We start from the raw sequence: 15,677 nt of genomic DNA on the forward strand, positions 1-15,677 counted from the left end.
GAGGACTATTTTGAAGATATAAATGTCCAATCTTGTCATATAAGTGGACGGACCAAAACAGCTATCTAAAATTTAATTAAAAACCATATATCCAACACATTCCACATTAAAAGGGGTTTGACACTCAGGACATCTTATAGTTCTGAGAATTTCAATTTTAAAATAATCTGATGCAACAGGGACTGGAGGGGATGAGATGACCGAGTACTGAATATATATTTAGCATAACCACCACACAAGATGATTTATTTAAATACTTGCTAAGGGAACAGATTTTTTTCCCCTCTGTGTTTCTTAATAAACACTGTTGGGAGGAACATCTTAAACCCTCTGGCCAAAAACCTCAATTGACACATGGGAGGTGAGGTGCCAGGTTCTGACGGGTGCGGTGCGACTCCCCCACGGAGAGATGAACCAGATCTTAGACCCGCCTAATCTAAACCCTCATTTTCCAGAGAGGAAGACCGAGGCCCCGTCACCACCGAGGCCCGAACTGGGGGCCTCCTCCAAGTAGTTACGCCAAGGCCGATCCAACAGATCCCAACAGCTCCCGAAGGGCCTTCCATTCCCCCTTCTTTCTGCTGTCTCTGACTTACTTCCCTCTTCTCATCCCTATTTCCAACCCTGGCTGGTGCTGCCTTTATATGTTTCGTTCCTATTGGAGTTTTTTTATATCAATTTTGAATTTTAAAAACAACCTCGTTTATCCTGAGTACCAAGTTTTTTGATACCTCCCTTAACTTCTCCAAGGCAAGAGCCTCACTTCCCCTCACCCCAGTCCAGGGATGGCGAACCTTTTGGGCTCGGCGTGTCAGCATTTTGAAAAACCCTAACTTAAATCTGGTGCCGTGTCACATATAGAAATTTTTTGATATTTGCAACCACAGTAAAACAAAGACTTCTATTTTTGATATTTATTTTATATATTGAAATGCCATTTAACAAAGAAAAATCAACCAAAAAAATGAGTTTGCGTGTCAGAGGTTCGCCATCACTGCCCTAGTCAGTCAGCCCTGGACAGAAACCAGCAACAAGCCCAGCTGTTGAAGGGTTTGGGTAAGTGCAGGTTTCATAGTAAGGACTCAGCCCTGCATGCTGATAAAAAACAACAACAAAAAACCAAAGGCTAATCTTGCACCTCAGAATCTGGCTCTCGAAACACGGGGAGCTTTATCTCTTTTAACTTATGCTTGTAATGGACAGGCCTGGCTAATGAAAATAAAGTTGGGGACTACTCCAATCCTGATGACAGCTACCCTCTTTGTATTACAAGATTAACACCTGGTGGAGCTTAACGCTGAGTGTCTGCACTCTAGCTAGTCATTTCCATTCGGAGACACTGACTTAGAATAAAAAATCTCAAAATGAGAAAGTGTAGACAGAGAACGCAATTGGTTAAAAATAGGGAGAAAGGTTAAATTTGCAGACAAATAGCAAGGCAGTCACATCTATGGAATCAACCAACAGGTAAATCCCTAACAGTTCCACCTAAATACTTTTTTTAAAACTACTAAAGAACAAGTTATTTTTTAAGAGAGACTTTAAAAGCACACATCAAAACTGTGGAAGCAGGTCTAATCTAATATTGGCATGGTCTGAGAAACCGTGCTTGCTGAAATAATGCATGGAGCTTGGAAATGTTAAGCTCTCATCTGGTTTTTCCTTTTGCTCCTCTCCTTCCCCACCCCATTACCAGGACTGTAGAATATATCTTTACTTCCAGAGCTAGTCCTTTCATTTATGTTCTTCACCACCCTTGGAGAGCCCCCGGTGCTGACTCTGCCTGCTCTCCAGAAGAATACAGGCAGTGAGACAAAGTGACTGACCAAGCTCACTGCACCACTGGGCCTCAACCAGGAGTCCTGGCCATGTTTCAAATTTTCTTTGATTCTTAGAAGTTATTTTAACCTGCAGACAGTGTTGCTAGGTTGGTTACAAGTGCAATCAGTATTGCTAATTTTCATAACTTAGGAAATGCACCCAGCCCCAAAGCGTCTTGTAAATCGTCAAGTTGGTCAGCACAGATCAAGAGTGAGAATAGGAGAGACAAGCAGCTAGGCCAGGGGTCCTCACACTTTTTAAACAGGGGCCAGTTCACTGTCCCTCAGACGTTGGAGGGCCGGACTATAGTTTAAAAAAAAAACTATGAACAAATTCCTATGCACACAGCGGTGGCAAAAACACCCGGAGGGCAGAATAAACGTTTTCAGCGGGCCGCATGTGGCCCGCGGGCCGTAGTTTGAGGACCCCTGGGCTAGGCAAACTAAGTCACTACACAGAGGCCCAAGGGTGTTTCCCCCACTGGCCTGATCCTCAGGGAAGAAACACTGAATTGAGGACCAGGTGACCCAAACTGAAGCATCAACAGGTGCTCAGCCCTGACAAAGCCCAGACTCTGAACACGTGCTCACAGCTGCAGGTAGAGCAAAACACCTACCCCCAATCTACCTCACAGCATGAGGCAAATCACTTTTGACAATGGGGAAGTGCTGTATAAATTCCAGCCACTAATGAAAACTCATGGCATGGATTCACCAGCCTGCTGAAAAGATACACAAATGGAACAAATAAGGCTTACATACCAATTTACAGAACACATTTTCCCAAAATATCAAATGAGGTAATACCAGGCCACATGACAGAGAAAAAAGCCTTTAAAATTCACATGGCTAGCTGGGCCAGCGCTGCTCAGTGGTTGAGCACTGACCTATATGAACCAGGAGGACACAGTTCGATTCCCGGTCAGGGGCACATGCCTGGGTTGTTGACTGGATCCCCAGTGGAGAGCATGCAGGAAGCAACCAATCAGTGATTTCCCTCATCAATGATGTTTCTATCTCTCTCTCCCTTCCTCGCTGAAATCAATAAAAATATATATTTTAAAAAAAAACTTACACAGCTAAACACACTAGGCAGAAACCTCAAAGCAACTAGACTAGACTGACAGTAACCTGCTGGTTTTTATTGTACCCTAACACTTTGGTGGTATCAGAATTGCCTTAATTTTTCATGAGAAGTCTCCACCTTCCTTGTATAGAGTTAGCTAGAGTTTAAAATCTACCTAGAGAGAAATGGACAGGCAGAGATCTATACCAGTAAAAGACTCAAAAGAAAAAACATTTGTCTAATGCAATGATAAAAGATTTAAGTATCCATTACCACCACTAAGCCGTTGACTTCTCAGTAACCAGCCACAAATGGGAGCAGAGAAAGTCAGGGGAAGGCTTATCAGGAAGTGTTGACACAACATAAACATGGACTGTGGGCACCAAACCAAGTAAGGAAACCACAATTATACCACTCTTGATTTGGATGCACTTCCACTTTTTTTTTCCCAGACGGAAAAGTCTGGTGAGACTTGACACTGAAATCTCTAAAACTCACTCCTTCAACAAACCCGCTGAAAGGTGGGAAGGGAGAGACGCAGTCACACTGGAGATAAATCTTAACATTAAAGCTCTCTCCACGGAAAGTTTCCCCATCACTGCATTTTTTTTCAGTAACAAAGATGTTGTCAGAAATGACAATTTTTTTGTGTCCCCAGATGATGCCTTGCTAGCATTTGGTTATAAGCCATAAAGCAGGACTAATTTCAGCCTGTCAGGAGTCTCGCTAATGCCCAGTTTCCCCCTAGAGAGAATTCCTGTCAAATCTAATGAGAGCTCCAAAGGCCCTCTCTACAATATAATGAGCACTTAGGCCATGCTGGTGATCAGGCGGCAAAAAGCATCAATTTGAGCCTGGCTACACCCTGGGGGCCAGACGTCACCAGTTTTAATAAGAATTATGATTACTAGCTGCATAGAATGTCTCCTCAGAACTTATTATTAATGTGTGACATTCAGGAGGATGTTTTTCAAATGTAAGGCCACTTTAAACTGAATTATAGCACTGCTTTGCATACCACTCTTGTTAAGGGTCTGTCAGCATTTACAATATAAACTAAAATTCAGAGAGCTGAATTCCCTACTATGAAGAATATGGCATCTCTGAGCTTTTCACATTTTTCAAATTACTGAGCCAATTACATACAGCATATTATTAATGCATACTGGCTCATAGATGGACAAATGCCTCATGGAGTACAGGTTATTAGAAAACTATTTTCACACCATGGATGTTCCTGACCCTCTTCTCCCCTTCTTCCTTTTCCTATGCAAAGAGGTCACTGCCATGTAACCTATAGGAACCCAGAAGAAATACACACCTCCTTAGCTCCCCCAATAAATCCAGCACCAGCATATGTCACACAAAGGTGGCATTTCCTTGTAAAAGAGTCAGGGAGGTTATTAAATCCTTTGAGTTAAGAAAAAAACTTGATGTTTTCTTAATCTTCCAGAATACTTGTTAGGAAAAAAAAAAAAAAGATGGAGTAGGGGGCTTTTGGGTTAACTTATTCTAAACAATGACAGGTTAGAACTTTTTGACCAAGTTTATTTGCATAATTTATTTAAATGACCACAGATCTTCTAGGCCAGCCTTGGGCAAACTACAGCCGGCAGGATTTGGGCCGTTTGAAATGAATAAAACTAAAAAGACCGTACCCTTTTATGTAATGATGTTTACTTTGAATTTATATTAGTTCACACAAACACTCCATCCATGCTTTTGTTCCGGCCCTCCAGTCCAGTTTAAGAACCCATTGTGGCCCTCAGTCAAAAAGTTTGCCCACCCCTGGTCTAGGCCAATTACTATCAACAAGTTATAAGTGTTCCAATCAGGCACTAGCCATTTAAACACACAAACACAAAGACACAAAAACTAAGGCACAAACCCAACATAAACTAAGCTACCAACTCTAAATCAGAATAAAATCAGCACTTTGAAAGGCCCAATGGTAGTATTAATGAAAGGCCCTGAATGTCACTATCTCTTTCCAAACACATATCTGAGAACAGATCTAATGTACAGGATGATAACTTAACATTATGAAACCTATGATGAATTAAAAATCAAAGAGTGCAGAGTTACAAAAGCAGAATTCAACTCTGAGACACACTTGCTTAATGAAAGTCTTTGAATATAAGGAAGATCTGAAGCCTGAACTAATCAATTTCTCCACTGTGCCCCAGCCGGTCAGCGATGCTCTTTAATTTAATGAAACAAGGGTTTGAGATGAAATAGCACATATACATCAAGTAAGAATTGTATTGTTGCACTTTGAAATGTGTCCAACTGTGCAACTTCATCTGATGATAATTTTTTAAGAGGCAATCGATTTCTAAAAGACTTATTGTACCAGCGTCTTGATGAAAAAGTGAATGTCAGCATATCTCCAGAATACTTACGCCCTGCCATTAATGCTTTCTTTGGCAGACAATGACTACTCAATCGAGGGTCCTTTGGGCTGAGCAATCATTTAGCTTTTCTTCTCTTATGAGGCCCTTAGTGCCTTGTTCCAGCTCAATACTCTTTTTATGCACCATTATAGTAGCCGTAAGTGTGAATTTTATGGGAACTTGCAAACTCGTAGTCATAGCTAGAGCTTTCCAGGCACTAATCTGTTCATGCTTTTAAAACCACTAGGCCTGAAGCAACTCCCAACATATGCTGTGGCTATAAAGGAACACTTTTTTTTCACCTCCAAACCTGCACCAATTGAGAATATTTTTTCCAAAAAGATATATGCAAATAAGCCACTAATTCTGATTAGCACTTTATGCAGCCCCAAAGGATAAAGAAAATTCCATAGTTAGTCTTATACCTTGTTTAACCTTATTTAAAGACGGGAGTCTTTCACAGGTACCACACTTCTTTCCAAACCAGAACAAAAACATTAGCAACTTCAGCAACTCTACAGAATGCCAAAATCTTTCAGGGAGAATATATCTATCCAGGTAGAAAAGGAAACTCAGAGTCTCCATTCCCATCTGCCTATATAAACAAGCTAGTTTACATTTCCAAAAACCTCTCACTCAGTCATTTAAAAATTGTGTAACTGTCAAGAAGCAACCCTTGCTGCAGAATACTACCACCAGTTTGCAGGAAGGGAAACCAAGGCAGAAAAACGGCATACAACCACCCCCCCCCCACCCCCCAGAGGACAAAGCCAATATTAAAAAACCATGACTCATTTGTTGTTTTAGCTTGAGACTGAATAAAGCTTACCTGTTTGTGCATTTCTATGTTTAATCCATATGACATTTCATAATACTGTAAAAGAAAAAAGAAGCAAGCATTTCATTAACTCACATTTTATAATGCTAAAAACACATATTTGCTCATATTACATGAAGAGGAAAGAGTCTAATCTTGGATACCTACCATCACATAGTGCCTCTGCATTTCTGTCTTTTCACTTGCCAGTTTCTCACATTCCAATTTAAGGCTACGAAAACAAAACAGGCAACTTAATGTAAACATTATGTCACTTGTTTTAACATCTGCCTCACATATTTGCACTTCAAGTAAAAACACAGACCAATTGGGAAAAGCCATAAACTATCTAGGTCAGTGGTCGGCAAACTGCGGCTCCCGAGCCACATGCGGCTCTTTGGCCCCTTGAGTGTGGCTCTTCCACAAAATACCACGTGCGGGCACACATGTACAATGTGATTGAAACTTCGTGGCCCATGCGCAGAAGTCGGTATTTTGTGGAAGAGCCACACTCAAGGGGCCAAAGAGCCGCGTGTGGTTCGCAAGCCGCAGTTTGCCAACCACTGACTAGGTTAACACCCAAAAACTTTGTCCCTTCCTTTAACAGAGAAAAGAAATTAAGTGAGCATTACAGGGTACCCACTCAGCTATCATAAGACTGTTTTCTCCTGGTGGTCATCCGTTCACTCCTACTTCCCTGCATCAAGGTTAGCTTCTCCACCAAAATCTGGCTGTGGCTTACTCTTCAGTCTCAGGCATAAGCTATACTATCTTTGCCAACTCAGTCTCTAGGTTGTAAAGTTACTTCTACATTTGTTGGTCCCTTTTAAAAACTTTGGTTTTTAAATCCCTGCCAAAATATGTCAAGCCAATACTGCAATAGTGGGTTGAAGTCCCTCCCTGATTGGTAAACATGGTGTGGGCAGGTATGCCTCAAGCTCTAGAGATTATCATCTTCAAGTAGACAAAAGGTCAATAATCAGAAAGCCTCGGACAAAATAAGAAAATTCAGCCCTAGCTGGTTTACTAAGTGGTTAGAGCACTGGCCCGAAGACTGAAGGGTCTGGGGCTTCTTGATTCAGGTCAAGGGCACATACCTCGATTGCAGGCTCAATCCCCACCCAGGTCTGGGGCACATGCGGAGGCAACCAATCAATGTGTCTCTCTCACATGGATGTTTCTCTCTCTCTCCCTTCCCTTCCACTCTGTCAAAAAATCAATGGTAAAAAATATCCTTGGGTAAGGATTGACAACAAAAAAAGAAAAAAAAAGACAATTCACACTAATGGATGTGTGTGCCTTTTCTTAACCATGACAAAAATAAAGTCAATTACAGCGCTAGCTGGTTTGGCTCAGTGGATAGAACATCAACCTGCAAACTGACGGGTCCTGGGTTCGATTCCAGTCAAGGGCACATACTGGGGTTGTAGGCTCAATCCCTCAGCAGGGGGTGTGCAGGAGGCAGCGGATCAATGATTCTGTCTCATCATTGACGTTTCTATCTCTCTCTCCCTCTCCCTTCCTCTGTGAAACCAATAAAAGTATTTCTTAAAATAAAATAATAAATAAAATTGTCAATTGCAGTTATTTCTTAGCTCTGATCAGTTAAAACTTCATAGAAACAAGAGAAGAAACTTAACATTTTTTTTGAAAGTCCACCATGAATTGGTTGCTTTACAGTTTTCACTTAGAAATCTTTTGAAGAAGGTCTCATTAAATGAGACTAAAGCTGAGATGGATATAAATGTAACTCCAATCCCCTGTCCTACCCAAACCAACCTAGAATGACACCAAAGCTGGTGAGTTTCCCTTACACACATCAACCTCCTCATTACCACCAATACTAGACACAGCAAAAAGCATCTAACTTTCCATAATGGACTTTGCCTCAGACCACCCAATTCTCTAGCATGGCAAACAAGTGATTTCAACACTGGCTTTAACTCCCTGAACCCGCACCCCAGGGCTGGGCCATCGGCTGAACCAAGGTTTTAGCTCAATCTGTTGCAAAATAAATAAATGTAGTGCAAATATTGATGGTTCTCATGCAATTCCTAAATACACGAAAATAGACTCCCTGGAACAGCAGCAAACGGGTAAAAGGGAAACAATGGGAGTAGGAGGAGACAAGAGAAGGGGCTGCCCAGGAAGAGCCAGGAAAGAGGGTACGTGAATGACAGATCTTTACTGCGACTCCACACGCCACCGCCTGGACGCCTGAACTAAGTACAGCCGTCACCACCACCTCCACCCAGCTGGGCGACGAGGAGCACCGGGCTGTCCGGGCGAATATTCGCCCGTCAAGGCCGGACACGCACCTGTGATACTGAGCCTGCAGAAACTGGAATTCCTCTTTAATGCGGTCCAGGGACTCTGGAATAGTGAACTTGAAGGGCTGGCCTGCAGCCTGGTGCGGCGTCTGGGGCGACAAGCGTGGGGGACAGAGGGTCGGAGATGTGGGCGGATGGATAAAGCAGTAAGTCAGAGGAAAGAAAAGTGGGTGGGATACAAACAAAACAATAAAGTTAGAAGTGGTGGAAAACGGAGTCTTGAATTCGAGTTTGCGCTTTACTTTGGGGAGGGAGAAAATGAACCCTTCTCCAACCCCCAGCTTCTAGAGAGGCTCGGCGCCTCTTCCAGCCTCCAGGGTGGGTCGTGGTAAGTGCTCCGGGTCACCCGGCTGGAAGGAAAGGGGTTCCCCAGCCGCCTCTGAGAATCGGGCCAGATTGTGGAGATCGCCGCCCCCTCCCCCCGGGGGCGAAAATGACCCAGGGGACTCGAAGAGAAAAACAACTCCCAATCGCTCCCAGTTCCCAGAGTCGCCTGGGCCACCTCCAGGCGCGCCAGAACGGGGGGCCTCATTGATATGCAAATAGGCGAGACCAGAAACAAAGGGGGGGCGCCATACCCACCCGGGGAAGGGGAGGATGTGGTGGTGGGAGCCAAACCCCAGCCTCCCCGGGCGCCCCCGCCCTCCCTGTCTAGACGTCAAGTAGGAGTGGGCCCACGGGAATTGGGGGGGAAATTGGGAGTTTCAGCCCATAACCCACCCCTGGAGGCCAGCAGCCGGGACCTCCCAGCCTTGCACTTCCAGAGACCGGGGGTAGAGTGTTTGGGGGGGGGGGGGTGTCGGCCAAAATGTAGCAGTCACCCACCTCCCTCCGGCTAGGAAGAGCACCTCCCCCCACCACAGCCCTGGCCTGCCCCCCCCCACCACCACAGCCCTGGCCCGCCCCCCCACCCCCCACCCCCCACCCCAGTCCCCCAGCCAGCCGCGCCTCACCGGGTGCCGGCTCTGCGGGAACATCGCTCTGGCGGTGGCCGCGGCCCTGTTCCCGGGCAACTCAATTCTCCGCTCAATTTCCAACTTTAATCCCGCCGAGGACAATTACGCTGGGAAGCAGGCAGAAGCGGGACGCGCCGGGGGCCCGCGGGCCACGCACGAAGGCGCGCTCGGAGGGGCGCACCGGCCACTCGGCGCCCCGCGGCTCCTGCTCCCGCCGGTGCGGGCTCCCACGTTCAGGGCCACATCGCGGGGCACCCCGGGCCCGGCTGCACCCAGAACCTCCGCGGCGACGCACTGTTTTCCAACCCGCGGGCCTCGACCGCCCGGGCGGGGAGGTGGGGGCGCGGCGGCTCCGGCCCGCTCCCGGAGGCTATCCGCGTGCGCGGCAAACGTCCCGGGCAAACAAATCCAGGCGGGTTGCTTTCCTTTGCTCTTCTCCCGGGGCGTCTCTTCTCCCGGGTTTCCCCGTGGCGCCGGCGGCGGACGAGGTGCAGGTGGTTCGGAGCCCCCGGCTAACCCCACACAAACAAACCTGGTGACGTTCGGAGCCGACCCCCGCGGGTCCAGGCAGCGCCTTCGGGCGGGCGGTCGCAGGCCCCCGAGAGACTTGAGGGGAGCGAGGTAGGGGCCGCGGTGGAGGCTCAGTCCCGGCAGAGGAGCGCTGGATGACGCCGAGGCGGGGAAAGTGCGGAGGACGCGCCGGGAGGCTGCTCGGCACACCCCGCGCGACCGGCACTCGATGTTCTCTCCGGTGGCACAAACGTTCCAGGCCCGATGGGGGCTACTCCACGGAAGGTAGTCCCCCGGCCGCCCGCGGCTCCTGGAGGCTGGGGCGCATCCGGACGCGGCGCCCGATGAGCACTCTCCCCGCACGACCGGCCCGGCCGCTTCGGACCTTTCCTCCGAGCCCCTTCCTCGGTCTTCTTTCCTTCCCTTCGTCTGCCTCCACGTAAAAGGCGCTCCAGCCCGCTGCAAAGTTCTCTTACGACCCGGGGTACGACATCTAGAGATGGTGGCGAGGAGAGCAGGAGTGAGCTCTGCGGCTCGGCCTCCCTCCCGGCCGGCAAACTCCGCGGGCGAGTCTGGAGTAGTCGCGACGCGGGCAGCCGGCGGGGGTTAAGTTACCGCCGACCGGCTGAGGTCCGGGCTGGTGGCGCGGGTCCCGCCCGGCCTGGAATAGGTGTGTGGGGGGGAGGGTACAAGGGGAGGTGCAGCCAGCTGCCTCGGGGACGCGGGGCACCAGGAACCCGCCGCCGCCGCCGCTGCTCCTGCAGCCGCCGCCGCCGCCCGCGTATCTCGCGCCGGTTACATTAACACGCGGTTTCACACTCCGGAGCTAACCAGCGCGAACCCCGCCCAGCCCCACGCGGGCCCCGCCCAGCTCGGCGCAGGAGGGGGACGCCAGCACCGAGCAGGCGGGCGACGGAGGCCGGGGCGGTTGGGAGGGGGGAGCTAGCCAGCGTCAGCCAATCGCGTGTATCGCGCCCAACGTGGGGTGCAGACGCCATACCTCCCCGGAGCCTATGGCGACGCAGCACTGGACTGGCCGCCCTGCTCCCACTCCCCCTCCTCGTCTATCCTACTGGCTTCCATCTCCGCTGTCTCCCCCGTCTCCCTCCCACCCCTCCTCAGCCAGCCGCGTCCTACCGAGCTGGGTGAGGAACTGTTCCTGGAGGAACCGCGGGACGCGAAGCCAGCCAATGGGAAGCGGCGAGACGCGGAGATTGGCGTTGTGGATGGGAAGGTCGGTGGGAAGGAGAGCCGCGGAGCCGGGCTGTCAATCAAAGTAACGTGGGGCCGGCGAGGGAGCGCGCTGGGCGCGCGCAAGCAGGAGGGACCGGCAAGCGTTTCTCCGCGGAAGCTGGGGGCCCGAGTTTGCAAAAATCCTGCCACTTGTTCACTTTTCCCTGGAATGAAAATCCTGAGATTTAATGAAAGTAACTCAGAGACTGACTATCCGCATAGTTTATTGGAGGGGGATTAGGGGAAGAGGAAGGTAGGCTTTTTGTAGTTGAAGCCAAATGCATCTTTAGGGTGTTGGCCTCTTGTTTGATTCTCTTTTGAGAGTGAGGTCACATTTATATATATGTGAGCTCATGTATATATATATGAGAGAGAGAGAGAAACATCAATGATGAGAGAGAATCATTGATTGGCTGCCTTCTGCACGCCCCCTAATGGGGATCGACCCGCAACCCGGGCATGTGCCCTTGACCAGAATGGAACCCTGGGACTCTTCAGTCCACAGGCCAAACCGGCTAGGGCGTGAGGCCACATTTAAAAATTTCTCTGAGGTTTGTTTTTCCTTGAGTTGCCTTTTCGCTATTGCACAAGGAGTGGTCTGTGCACTTAGTGGAAAATGCATAAATGGGCAAAGCACTGGCTGTCTTAAAAGGCTAGGCTTTTCATGCCCACGCCCCCTTTGCACCCAGCATTGCAGGATTTGGTTTTTATCTGACGATTTCAAACCATTTTGCAAAATAGTCAATCTGCCTTCCTTTGGCAGCAAGTATACCCAAGGTGCTGCCAGGGTAAGGTCACAAATGTGATGCTTTGCCCTGCTGCTTGAAATTTAGGGTCCTTGTCTTAAAAGTCCCAACTTCGCAGTGTTGGGGAATAAGAGGCTGCTGAGAGTTTTAGGGGCCTCAGCAACCCGACCGTGGTTCTGTCTGCAATTCCTGGAAACAAAGGGAGACAATAGGATAAACGTGCATTGAGACCTGAAAAACCAGCCCTGCCCACCCCCCACCCATAGTTTGGGTGGTACCTGAGGGCTGAGTCCTAAGGAGCTAAATGGGAAACGTTGGTGTAAATGCCTTGACTAAAATTATTATGAAGTGGAAGTTGACTTAAAAGGGATTTTGAGATTTTCAATAAATAGGCATACTGTATAAATTTCCAGTTTTTGTCTGTTTTTCCAAATACCCCACACAGCAGAAAACCTTCAGTATTGCTGCATTTATACTTCTGTTTAAAGAACAGTTCAGTGGAGCTATTTCCACATGATTAGTGAGTGAATAATGCTGTTTTAGCCTAATGGTGGTGAATTCTTCCTTGAGAAAGACACATCTTTGACAAGCATTCATCTTATGTTGGATTGTACTTACCAAGTTTTTAGTGCTAATAACTAACACCGTGGTCCTATTATTTTACTTTCCAGAGACTTATGGAAAGACATTTATTTAAACAGAAATACAATTTATTTGATGATCTGCTTTTGCAGAGATCTTTTTCTTGAAATATTAAAAGCATCCTTGTAGATAATACATTTCACTATTGGAGTTGTTTTTAAATATGTATGATATTGATTTGTCTATAATTGCATCAATTCCAGATATCAATTATAAATAAAAAATTAAAGAGTGATTTTTACCCAGCCTTTACAAGACCATGCTAAATTCTTAAACAAGTTTGGCTTTGTGACTTTCAGTGTTCTTATTAAAGTTTAGGAAGGAGGTAAAATAGAGAATGGGAAGGGGGCACTGCCCCTCTTTTCTTGGTTAAATTTAGTGATGACCGGAACAGGCTTGCTCCACACATGGGACTTCTTAAAGTTGTATGATCCACGGGCAACTAAGTTTGCCCTCTGGCAACCTCTCTGCCTTGAAATCTTCTCCTAGTGATTGGGCCACAGACGCCACGTATGATCAGCTCCAGGACATTGTAGAAAGTCCTTGGATATCACAAATATGCCTGTGTGTTTTGGGCTGGAATAACTGGGGCCACTGAGACTTCTCCTTGGTTTACCCAAGTTTTACTTTGATTTAGTGACACAGGCTGATGATTAAGTTTAACAGGAAGGAAAACATTGCTACTTCTCTTCTTTCCATCCCTTTCAAAATCACTTCTAACACGGTGCCTTTAAATGTTCTCTAATACAGCTATTCAAAGCAGACATGTCTACTCACTGTATTTCCCAGTTTGCCATGGGTGACAATTTGAAAGTCTCTTTTGACCAATGCTTTGTTACCAGTAGAATTTGAAACACTGGGCCGTCTGATTTCCGTATACTGTAATAACTGGAAAAAAAAAAAGAGTAATGACTTTTAAATTGGAAGGCCTTTAATTGTGTGCATAAAGATGGTGTGGGTTTTCGGTGGCTTCTTTCTAGGCCAGCGCATTCTCCTTGAGAGAAGGGCCCCCTTTCAAGGTCATATTTTCTCTGTGATTGTCATGCTGTAATAATTGCACTGTAAAACTCTCCTCAAACTGCATTACAAGTGATGGTGTTTAAATAATCAAGTAGCTTTAATCTTATGTTTTAAATAAATAATACATGTGCAGATTGCCTACAGCCTGTTTAAAAGAAAATAGTCCTACTCATGAAATCTATAATTTTGATCTTCTATTTAAAGTCTGTTAAACATCATCTTCTTTACCTTTAACATATTCATAGGATGATGATGGTTTTACACGAAATAATATTGAGCATTCTGCTTCCATAGGAAAAAAAACTGTCTCTGAAAAAATAGTTGTATTTTTATCTTCTGAAAAAGGAACAAAAAGATCATCAGATTGTTTATCACTGGCCCCTATATGTATATATTTACATTGATTTGTTGCTGATTACAAATGCTCAACTTACCAATGGTGTAAGTAACTACAAAATTAGATGCTACATATAGTAGCAATAGGAAAAATTATGGCTGCTGGTTATAGAAATGATGGATCTTCTTTTAAATTTATTACTTTTTTATTTGCAATAAAGAATAATTATATCAATGTTTAAAGGATGTTTTGTCATTTTCTCTATCTTTTAACTGTGAGCTATTGTGTATACATTTCCTCATTTGCCTTTTTTTTTTAGCTGGGAGTTTCTTAAACCTAAGAATGTAGGGTACAGAAACGTTTTATTCCTAGAATTGCTTTATAACCTACCCTTCCCACCTCTTTACCAAAGAAAAGGACAGGATGGGCGTGGGGGCAGGGGTGGGTGGGTGGATGGGGAGAAAGCAGAAAAGAAAAAAAAAATCAGTAGCAGATCCATGGAGCAGTAAAACCTCAAATAAAATCACATCCAAAGAATCTCTTGTGGTTTCACACAATATGGTAAAATTAGAGATTGCAGGAAACCAACAAAATTAAACTGGGAGCATTTGAAGAGAAATGAGCAGACTTTATGAAAATGACACATTGACTGACCAGTATGCTTTTTTATCAACAATTTTTTGTTAAGACGCAGATCAAAGGAACCTGCATATGTTTTCATTTTGTTCTAACTAGAAAATTACATCCAGATGTTTAATAGGCATTCGGTTGGTTTTTCAGCATTGATTAGATATGTTGGTTCTGTTTGCTTACAAGTGTAGCCGGATCATTAGCTAATGCAAAGAAATGTTTGCTGTGAGTTGCTAATTAGGGCTTTTGGAAACCCTCCATACTCAAGAACAATTTGTACAGTGGCCAGAAGAACTTGTGGGGCTCCGGGAAGTTGTTTTCCCTTTTATGTCTGGGTGGGGAGAAGCAGACAGCCCCGTTCCCTAATCTCCCTTTGCCCACGGGGATTGCGATGCTATCCCTGAGAACTGGAGTGCAAATAAATTAGGAAGAGACCACACAGGCACTCCCAAACACAGAGATAAGTGTGCTCTTTCTGGAACAGCCACCAAGTGTGTCTTTGGGGCTGGGGGGAGCGAACATCTAAAACGCTGAACATTAACATGTGGAAGATGCTTGGTGCTAATGTTATCAAATACACAGCCTTTTTAAGTATACTTTAGAGACAGATGGGAAAGCCCTTTATGATAAACGAGTGTACTTGAATTCATTACTGTAGTACTTATAATTAAAAATGTCTCCTTTGCAATTTCAGTACTTTAACAGGGTACAAGAGACCAAGCTTGGAAAGGGAAAGGCTGGGGCTGAGCGAGCAGAATTTGGGGCTGGAGGATGAGCCTGGGAGGAAATGCAATGTTTACTTTCACAGCCCACCCATTTGTTTACCTTGTTAAAGCCCCAAAACTTGTAGGAGATTACCCATTCAGGAGGCTTTCAAATAAACTGTTTGAGAATTTGAGGCACCAGGCAGATAAACATCTTGGCTGGCCAATCATGTTTTTTAAAACCACTTGGCCTGCAGAAGAACACCACCTCTGCTGGGGTCGAACTTTTGTTTATTTAAGTCTGTATTTCTAGAGAGAGGTATTGGGCCAGAATAGCCAGTGTTTATAAACCGTCATAGAAGTGCAGATACAGATACTATAGTTGCATGCTCTGCGTATGCATGCCCCTTCCAAGCCTGTTTACATCTATCTTGTACACATGTATGGCACATTCCTATATGTTAAATGCAGAG

General features: G+C 45.9%; 1 protein-coding gene across 2 annotated transcripts in view; it reads right to left on the minus strand.

Annotated features, from left to right (window-relative positions):
* LOC308528008 (transducin-like enhancer protein 1) overlaps positions 1–10,680 on the minus strand; it is an 89,197-nt gene extending 78,517 nt beyond the window's left edge. Inside the window, exons 1-4 of one of the 2 annotated variants that reach the window (XM_081103461.1) lie at positions 9,380–10,680; positions 8,415–8,515; positions 6,265–6,328; positions 6,109–6,153 (exon numbers count right to left, since the gene is read on the minus strand). In XM_081103461.1, the coding sequence (XP_080959587.1) occupies positions 6,109–6,153; positions 6,265–6,328; positions 8,415–8,515; positions 9,380–9,403 (234 nt within the window). In that variant the 5' untranslated portion in view covers positions 9,404–10,680. The remainder of the gene's footprint in view (positions 1–6,108; positions 6,154–6,264; positions 6,329–8,414; positions 8,516–9,379) is intronic. The other variant, XM_081103462.1, reaches the window with a different exon arrangement.
* Positions 10,681–15,677: the final 4,997 nt, after the last annotated feature.

This window comes from Myotis nattereri (genome assembly GCF_964212035.1).
Source record: "Myotis nattereri genome assembly, chromosome: 12".
Lineage (NCBI taxonomy): Eukaryota > Metazoa > Chordata > Mammalia > Chiroptera > Vespertilionidae > Myotis > Myotis nattereri.